Raw genomic sequence first — 10,008 nt, 5'->3', positions numbered from 1 at the left:
AATCACAACCGTTTATTACATGGAAAGGAGTATGAGTATGTGTGTGGTGTGGACCAACCAGAGATATACATAGTACGTGTGTGTGTGTGTGAATGTGGACAGGGATGGAAGAAAATTCCAGGGATCTGAACACAGACAGTCTGTAAAAAGGGGGAGAAAAGGAAAAAAACAGATTTCATATTACAAAAAAAGAGGGTTTTTACGACGGGGTTAAAAGGTCACAGTTTTTCACTGCCGTCACACTCAGGCAGAAAATCTCGAGACAGGCTTGAGAAAAGGGTTTTCTATTATTATATTAGTGTGTGTAGTGTGTGTGAGTTGAGAGTCAACCGAGCCCTTTTTGAGTCTCTCTCTCTCTTTCTGTTGTTTTGGTTGTATGTATATGTGGGCTTCCAAGACTCCACATAGTATTGCGGGTATTATCTTCACTTTAGCCTTTTTCTTCTCTCTCTCTCTCACAGTCTGAGCAAACAAGAAAATACAAATCATGATGTTTTCTCTCTCTAGAATTCTTTTGTTTTTCAGCTTTTGTAGGACATGAGAACTAGCTTTTTGCAAGTCAAGCATGCAGATATTGGGATAACGGAAAAGCCCTCGGAACTAGGGTTTTCTTGAGTCGTTTTTTCTTTTTTCTTCATTTCGGGCTACCCCTTTTTGCTATCTTCATCTCAACATCGGAGAAGAGAGTGGGTTTCTTGAGAGAGAAAAGAGGGACTTTTTTTTTTCGGTGTAGGGGAGGAGAGAGGGATAGAGAAGGAAGAGCCAAGCAGCAGCAAAACAGAAAAAGGGTTTCCCTTTGCTTGCCTTCTTTCTCTTTCTTTCTCTCAGTACAAACATTTGCGGAGAGAGAGAGAGAGAGAGGAAGTTTGAGACATTTGGATTCAGGCCTTGTGTCTCCTCTACCTCTCTATTCTTTTCTCTTTTTTTTTTTCTTTTTCTTCTTTTGATTCTTGTCCAAACATTTTTCTTATGTTCTATTTTTCCTGTGTCTGTGTGCAAAACGTTTGTGTTGTTGATATATAGATAACGTTTCTTGAAAGTACTAAATTTGTGGTGTCTGAATATATACTACCATTTATATCTCCGAATTCAGTCCATGATCTAGCAAGATTCTTGGTGGGTTCAATGTGGCTTTTGTAAATCTTCGTGGTTAAGGAAAATTAGTGAGAAGGGAACCGAAAAAGGAAGAATTTTTTTTTCTTTCGAATTTTTCATGAATTTTGGGGATTTTCTTGATCATAACAATTCTTGTGGTGGTGGGGGTGCAAGAATTGTTGCCGACTTACCTTATAGCAACAGCAGCAGTAATAATAACACAATTGGTACAAATCCCAGTGGAAATATCAACAGCAACAACGATATGCCCACTGGTGCAATTGCTCAACCTCGCCTTGTTCCTCAGCCTCTCTCTACCAAGCCCATGTTCAACTCACCTGGCCTTTCTCTCGCTCTTGTACTCCTTTCTCTCTCCTCTCTCTCTCTCTCTATATATATATATATTTATATTTATATGTACACGGGGATGATGTATAAATATATATATATTTCTTTTTCGTTTAGCAGCAAACGAGTATGGAGGGGCAAGGAGAGATGGCAAGAATGGGGGAGAATTACGAGACAAGTAATGTTGGTGGAAGAAGAAGCAGAGATGAAGAGCATGAGAGCAGATCTGGGAGTGATAACATGGAGGGTGCCTCTGGAGATGATCAAGATGCTTCAGATAAGCCTCCGAGGAAGAAAAGATACCACCGACACACCCCTCAGCAAATCCAAGAACTCGAAGCGTACGTACATACACCTTCAAATCTTCTTACAAAAAGATTGTTTCTGTCTGGTCTGAATCTTATGTTTTTGTTTTCATGTTCTTTTAGTCTGTTCAAAGAATGTCCCCATCCTGATGAAAAGCAAAGGTTAGAGCTCAGCAAGAGGCTATGCCTGGAGACTAGACAAGTCAAGTTCTGGTTTCAGAATAGAAGAACTCAGATGAAGGTATGATGAAATTCCAAATCATATTTAACTCTTCAAGACTGAGTTTTTCTTCGAAATTCTGAGTTCTTGATTGCACCAGACACAACTCGAACGCCACGAGAACTCGATTCTCAGGCAAGAAAACGACAAGCTCCGAGCCGAAAACATGTCGATGAGGGAGGCCATGAGGAATCCCATCTGCACCAACTGCGGCGGCCCAGCCATGATCGGAGAAATATCCCTTGAGGAGCAACACCTCAGAATCGAGAACGCGAGGCTAAAAGACGAACTTGATCGTGTTTGTGCGCTTGCCGGCAAGTTTTTAGGCCGCCCCGTCTCGTCTTTGGCAGCCCCTCCGATGCCTAATTCAAGCTTGGAACTTGGAGTTGGAAGCAACGGATTCGGAGGTGGCTTAAACACCGTTATCCCTACGACGCTGCCTTTAGGCCCTACTGATTATGGTAGCTCTCTGCCGGTGATGCCTCCGACAAAAGCAACTATGAACATCGCCCCAATTGAGAGATCACTTGAGAGATCTATGTATCTGGAGCTTGCATTAGCAGCAATGGACGAATTGGTGAAAATGGCACAGACCGACGAGGCCCTCTGGCTTAGGAGCTTCGAGGGTGGGAGAGAAATACTGAATCACGAGGAATATGTGAGAACTTTTAGCACTCCTTGCATCGGCATGAAGCCTAATGGCTTTGTAACTGAGGCCTCAAGGGAGACTGGTATGGTTATCATCAATAGTTTGGCTCTCGTCGAGACGTTAATGGATTCGGTTAGTCCCTTTTTTAAGTAAAGATTTGATCTTGGAAGATTTCATGTAAGACGCTGTCTGATTATGATGATTGATTGAGGTTTTAATTTGTTTGGCTTATGTTTTGACAGAACAAATGGGCAGAGATGTTCCCATGTATAATTGCAAGAACCGCAACCACAGACGTGATATCAAATGGTATGGGAGGAACAAGGAACGGTGCCCTTCAGCTGGTAATTAAACGTCCTTGCAAATTTGTATTGCTGCACTTCACACACACACACACACATATATATATATATACACAAACGGTCTAAACTAACCATTTTCTTGCCACATTAGATGCATGCTGAGCTGCAAGTTCTATCGCCATTGGTTCCGGTAAGAGAGGTCAATTTCCTCCGGTTTTGCAAACAGCACGCAGAGGGCGTTTGGGCTGTTGTTGATGTGTCCATCGACACAATCCGTGAAACCTCCGGTGGCAGCCCAACGTACCCCAACTGCCGGAGGCTCCCCTCCGGCTGCGTTGTTCAAGACATGCCTAATGGCTATTCAAAGGTAATAATTTCATCTTCCCCAAATAGTGTATATATATACGTGTATGCATGCATTATTTTGTTGGCTCATAACTTATTGCACACAGTTTTTCTTACATTTATTGACTCTCTCAAGGGTTGGTACCTTTCACCCTTTTGTGTTTAATATGTTTGTTGGAACAACTGCACCTCTGGACCTTAGTTTAGGACAATTAGTTGAGAAATAATATTCAAGAATCAAGAAATTAACAGCCACTTGACTCTGATATTTGACCTCAATCTCCTAAACTAATCCTTAATTAGTCGTCGACAAGATGCTTCTCGTGCCACAAAACATATATATATATTGACGTGGGATTATCAGATTCGAGCTTGCTTAAGATCATATAAGGACTATAATATTGTAAAAACGTACGTGGGATAATCGAGGTTTACCGGAGTAATATAATGAATAGAAGGCTCTATTACTCCATTATTCGCTCCTTGGGACACATTAATTTCATATGATTTAGAGGCAAATTCTCGTAATCATCAAACTTTGGTAGAATAAACTAAGTATTTGATCGATGTTTCTATTCCCATGGCCTGTTTTTTTAATATTTGTTATGACTGTCTGTGTATTATCTGGTTCCAGCCTCATTATGTGTTGGTTTTTTTACTCAACCAAGGACCTGTAGTCAAAGCCCCGAGACTGGCTACATTTCGGTGTCACGTGAGCATCTAACTCCCCCCATCCCCCACATTAGTGACTAGACTCTAGTACGTATCTCGATGTCACAGCCCACCTCGTGCCAAGAAATCTTGTAGCCAGTATTTTATGTCTCTCAATTTTGGAATTTAGTATTATTTCTTATTAAGATTATGGGGCATGATCATATATATATTTTTTGGGCATCATGGGGTATGATCATTCATGTGAATATATATTATGGTGCTTATTTTGATAGTTTTAATAATTCTGAGTCAACTAGGTAATATTTAGGTACCTTGATGTTGTTACCAGACACATTTTGATCTTAGTGTAAGCATAATGTGACCATACTTGTTCAAATTACGTAAAATAAAGGGCTTTGTGGGACGAGTAATTGACCGTTCTAACTTGGTGTGCAGGTTACGTGGGTGGAACATGCTGAATATGATGAGAGTGTGGTTCACCATTTGTATAGGTCGTTGATAAGCGCTGGCATGGGCTTTGGTGCTCAACGGTGGGTGGCCACTCTCCAACGACAGTGCGAGTGTCTCGCCATCCTCATGTCGTCCAATGTGCCCACCAGAGATCATACTGGTAATAAATCCTAGACAATGCTGCTTAAGTAGATGGACGTCAAACTCACTTGAAAATCGTCATATTATGTAGACGCCAGTATCGCATCATCCTATTATGATTTAGCGATTCCAGAATCATATCTTATCATGTGAAAAAAGCCTTACATTTTCTCGTTGATCAATTGGAATCAAATTCACATGCAGCTATAACTGCCGGTGGGAGGAGGAGCATGTTGAAGCTAGCCCAGCGCATGACCAACAACTTCTTTGCGGGCGTCTGTGCCTCAACCGTTCACAAATGGAACAAACTTCGCACGGAGAATGTGGATGAGGATGTTCGTGTCATGACTAGGAAGAGTGTGGACGACCCTGGGGAGCCGCCAGGCATTGTACTGAGCGCCGCCACTTCTGTTTGGCTTCCGGTGACCCCTCAGAGGCTTTTTGATTTCCTCCGAAACGAACATTTGAGAAGTGAATGGGACATCCTCTCAAACGGTGGTCCGATGCAAGAGATGGCTCACATAGCCAAAGGCCAAGATCATGGAAATTGTGTTTCGCTCCTACGAGCAAGTGTAAGTGTTTATATCTATACGTTTAGTCTTACGTTAATTTAGTAACCAATCACGTAGCAGAAAATATAGTACTAATAAATTATAGTAAGAATTTACTTACATTAGCTGAGAACATGAAATTTTTTTATTTAAATCAATTTTGATCGAACCAAATCAATTACAGTATAAGTGTGATACACTTATCATGTAATTGATTATTTTTTTTTTTAAATTGTGTATCAATCATACAACACGTGTGTTGCAATTGTCATACTTAATTCGGGTTAGATATGGGTTAGAAGTTCCCTTAGGATAGTATGTATTAGAGCTGAATAGTAAATGACGCATGTACCCTCAATCATTGTGAAAATGGACATGATTATATAGGACAAAAATGGAATTGGAAGTATGCATGAAGACAACCCATTGGAGATCCAATGGTGTGTCTTTATTTTAAACCTCTTAAGTAAATTCTGCAAAGTCAAATACATGATACCTGTCAAGATCATGAGTCAGCCCCCCTGGGTCCCGCACCGTTTGGCAATTTCCATGAAAAGTCATGGCAGTGGGGTTGACTCAGGCGTCTGATTGATTCAACTAGAGGGCTAATCCCGTAATTCTACCCGACAGGCCATGAACGCGAACCAGAGCAGCATGCTGATACTCCAGGAGACATGTATAGACGCGGCGGGGTCGCTTGTGGTGTACGCGCCAGTCGACATCCCGGCAATGCACGTGGTGATGAACGGTGGCGATTCCGCCTACGTGGCCCTGCTCCCGTCGGGATTCGCCATCGTGCCTGATGGGCCCGGGTCTCGAGGGGGTGATGATGGGCCCACCAGCAACGGCGGGCCGGGTCATAGGGTTAGCGGGTCGTTGCTGACCGTTGCGTTCCAAATCTTGGTGAACAGCTTGCCTACCGCCAAGCTCACAGTGGAATCGGTGGAGACCGTGAACAACCTGATATCATGCACCGTGCAGAAAATCAAGGCCGCTCTTCAATGTGAGAGCTGATCTCGTGGGGCCCACCTTAGCATCTTCTTTTTTTTTTTTTCTTTTTTTTTAAAATTTATTTTCATGCTCATAAATTGAGAGCAGAATTTAACGTGACTAGAGGTTGATCATGCTCTTTTGTATTTGTGTGTGTACAAGAATTAAATAAGGGTGGGGGGGTGGGTTCTTGGATGTAATGTTCAAAATGTATATCTACTTGAGGTATAATGACATGTAATTTAGGGGGTGGTGAGTCAAGAACGAACCGCATGTAGAACAACCGTTGTATGGTGATGAGAGCTTACGGCCACCATGACATGATGGTGGTGGTGGTTCTTAGCGCAATGGGACGGTGGTGGTTCGGGTATTGACTTAGGATTACCCTTGAGTTGGCTCAAGTAGGTACGGGAGCATTTTTTTGTGTGTTGAACAGTTCTTTTTTCTTTTTTAAATTTGACATGATCACTTTGTCGGTACTCGGTAATTTGATTTTATGTTATAGCTATATATATATTGGATTTTTACTTCAATTTTCTTTAATTCTTGTTTGTGTGTACATGCCAATTTACTTGAAAGTTGGAACTAGTATAGTGGTAACTTTTTAATTTGAGTAAATAATCAATTTATGATGTCAAAATATCAATATTACTTTATTTAAGAAAAAAATGCATGTCACCCCCTATAATATTCGAAATACGCATATTACCTTTCTGTAAAAAAAAAAAGAAGTATCAAATTACCTCTTTATATTTTTCTAAATGAATCAAATTATCCCCTCATGCGATTTTGTGAATTGCACGCTCTTTTCTATTAGTTTTTATTTTTTTAAATCATAAAATTACATATATAACCTTATTTAAGAACAGTTAGATATCTAAGGTGCAAATTTAGTTAATAGATCAAGGGCCCAGAAGTTATTTTAATTCAAATCAATGATTTGCATTTAAAATTATATTTTTATGTGAAATATTTTTATATAAATATATAAATAGTTTTATTTTTATATGTATATATACTTATATATATAAGTATATACATATTTATATATATATATATATATATATATATATATAGAGGGAGAGAGAGAGAGAGAGAAAGGATGGTAGATGGAGGTGGAGGTTGTCGATGTGACAACAACGGCCATGGGCATAGGGTTCGGAGGGAGGGTTCCAGGGACTGCTGCGGGGAGACGACGGGGGAAGAATTTTAGGGAAAGGGTTTTCGAACAAAGGGTTCCCAAAGAAGGGTGTGGGCAGCGACGGGCATCGCTAGATGGGGGGCCGATGATAGGGGAAGGGAAAGGGTTTAGTGTGCTGGCGGTGGGGTGGACAGGAGCAAGCGGCTGGCAAACGAGTTGAGCTCAAACTCAATTCTCTCTATTCAATAGCTTGCAAGTTTTTTTTTAATTGATATATATATATATATATTTATAAAATTTTTATATATTTAATTTCATATTCAATACTTTATCAATTTTATATTCAAAATTGGCCATATATTATAATTATTAATGAATATCATACAGTTTATTTTGGATAATAATAAATTGGGGTACTTTTATTTATATATTTAAACTTTATATAAAAATAAATTTAATTAACAACTTAGTAAATTATAATATTTTTTAAAATTAAAATTATTATTTAATATGGCACATATAAACTTTATGTCATATGTTGAAGTTCTTGAAACAAAGAAAAGAGAAAAACAGGTAAGCCATCAAAACTGTATTATTCAAGAATCAAAGAAGAGAACAATTCTCTGTTATGTTCTGCAACTGTATGTACAAGCTATTTATAAAGAGGAAGAGAGCAGTTTTAGAAATAACTAACTAATGGATACAAAAATTGCTATTACAAAAACACGCTTCTTTAAGTAAACAACAACTTTATCTCTTTTTTCCTCCTGATGTCTTCTTCGTTCTTCATTGCACACTTGTCTCCTTCTTCAGTCTTTAATTTCTGTAGCTGCAAGATGATTTCTTGCTTCAACACTCCCCCCACAAGTTAAGTTTGGGTTGACAACAACCAAGCCTAACTTGGACCTTCGGAAAGTAAAACTAGAACTAGTCAGATTCTTTGTGAAAATGTCAGCTACCTGCTGTTTGGACACAACATATATTGGTAGAATTGTGCCATCTTTGTACTTGTTCCTCACTATATGACAATCAATTTCAAGATGCTTAGTTCTTTCGTGGAAAACCAGATTGGTTGCAATTTGTATTGCAACCCTGTTCTCACAGAAAAAAGGAATAGGCTTTACTACTGGAATTCCTAAATGATTGAGTAGATACATTATCCAAGTCACCTCACATGTAGTAGAGGCCATACTCCTGTATTCTGCCTCTGCAGATGATCTAGCCACAGTTGTCTGTTTCTTGGTCTTCCAAGAGATGAGGCTATAACCCAAGAATATACAAAACTCGGTTAAAGATTTTCTTATTGTCTGACAAGTCCCGCAGTTTGCATCGCAATATGCCTTCAGCTTAAGATTGTTGCTGGAGGGGAAGAATGGACCTGATGAGGGATTGGCCTTTAAATACCTCACCAGGTGCATTGCAGCTTCAAGATATTGTTGGCTAGCTTGTTGAAGATGTTGGCTCAATTGTTGAGCTGCATAGCAGATATCAGGTCTGGTGAACCCAAGATAAAGCAATCTGCCTATCAACCTTCTGTAGACAGCAGGATCCTTAAGTTTTCCTCCTGTTCCTGGACTAAGCTTAAGACCTGTAGGTAAAGGAGTGACAGGAATTCTGCCTTTTTCAAGGCCTGTGCCTTTTATTATATCAGAGATGTACTTGTTTTGGGTAACAATCAGACCCTCTTGAGATCTTGCAATCTCTAGGCCTGGGAAGTAGGTAGCATTTCCGAAATCTTTTATAGTAAAAAGCTCATGAAGATATGCCTTAACTTGTTGAATCAAATCTTCAGTGGATGCTGTGACAAGAATGTCATCAACATACACTAAGAGTGCAATGAAATCCAGATTATCCCTTTTGATTAAAAAGCAATGGCCATGTTCAGATTGTGTGAAACCATAATCAGTATTTTATTAGTGAATTCATAATTCCATTGCATTAGTGCTTGTTTTAATCCATACAAGGATTTCTTCAACTTGCAGACTTTGTTTATTGGAATTTTATATCCATCAGGAGCATCCATATAAATTTCTTCATCTAATGTGCCATGGAGGAAGGCATTATTAACATCAAAGTGGTGTAAAGGCCAATTTTTAGTTGCAGCCAAGGCTAGGAAGAGTCTTACAGTGACTACCATTGCCACAGGTACAAAGCAATCACTTAATCTTCTCCCTCAACTTGGCTGTAACCCTTGGCAATAAGCCTAGCTTTACACCTTTCTAGTGAGCCATCAGGTTTAAGTTTAACCTTATAAATCCACTTACACCCCACTGTGCTCTTTCCTTGAGGCAATGATGAGATTTCCCAGGTTTGATTCCTCTCAAGAGCATTGATTTCCTGCTGCATAGCTTCTCTCCATTAAGCCTTATTTTGAGCTTCAGAGAAGCTTTTTGGTTCCTGAATAGATAATAGACTATCCGCAAAGCAACCATACTTGTGAGTTAAAACAACATCAGTAAGTGAACAAGTATCATGTGTATTTCCACAGATGAAATCCTTCATCCAAGTGGGCTTAGTTTTGATCCTACTGGACCTTCTGGTTTGTGTATTCTATGAGGTTCTATAGTATTTTCTATCTCACTCTAAATATCAGTAACAACCCTTTCTTCTTCTTCATCAATGATGGGATCAGGTTTAAGTAGGGGACACACAGACATAGGTTCTGGCGTACCAGATAAAGGAAAAACATGTTCATGGAACACTACATCCCTGTTTGTGAATATCTTTTCTGTTTCTAATTCCATGACTTTGTACCCTCCCCTATTATGGGCATAGCCTAGGAATAAACACCTTAGA

General features: G+C 39.6%; 1 protein-coding gene across 2 annotated transcripts; it reads left to right on the top strand.

Moving 5' to 3' along the window:
- Window positions 1–311: 311 nt before the first annotated feature.
- Window positions 312–6,604, top strand: LOC105173189 (homeobox-leucine zipper protein ANTHOCYANINLESS 2). 2 transcript variants are annotated; one of them, XM_011094864.3, is made up of 9 exons: window positions 312–1,453; window positions 1,561–1,784; window positions 1,872–1,989; window positions 2,069–2,749; window positions 2,860–2,961; window positions 3,071–3,286; window positions 4,375–4,549; window positions 4,735–5,102; window positions 5,712–6,604. In XM_011094864.3, the coding sequence occupies exons 1-9, from the start codon at window positions 1,214–1,216 to the stop codon at window positions 6,093–6,095; spliced, it is 2,508 nt and encodes an 835-aa protein (XP_011093166.1). In that variant the 5' UTR covers window positions 312–1,213; the 3' UTR covers window positions 6,096–6,604. The 2 variants fall into 2 exon arrangements, with proteins under 2 accessions (XP_011093166.1, XP_011093167.1); XM_011094865.3 differs by having other exon boundaries at window positions 313–1,453; window positions 1,564–1,784.
- The last annotated feature ends 3,404 nt before the right edge of the window (window positions 6,605–10,008 follow it).

This window comes from Sesamum indicum, linkage group LG11 (assembly GCF_026168435.1).
Source record: "Sesamum indicum cultivar Baizhima isolate 11 linkage group LG11, ASM2616843v1, whole genome shotgun sequence".
Lineage (NCBI taxonomy): Eukaryota > Viridiplantae > Streptophyta > Magnoliopsida > Lamiales > Pedaliaceae > Sesamum > Sesamum indicum.
The sequence above is the reverse complement of the archived record's forward strand: the minus strand, read 5'-3'. Positions and strand labels throughout refer to the sequence as shown.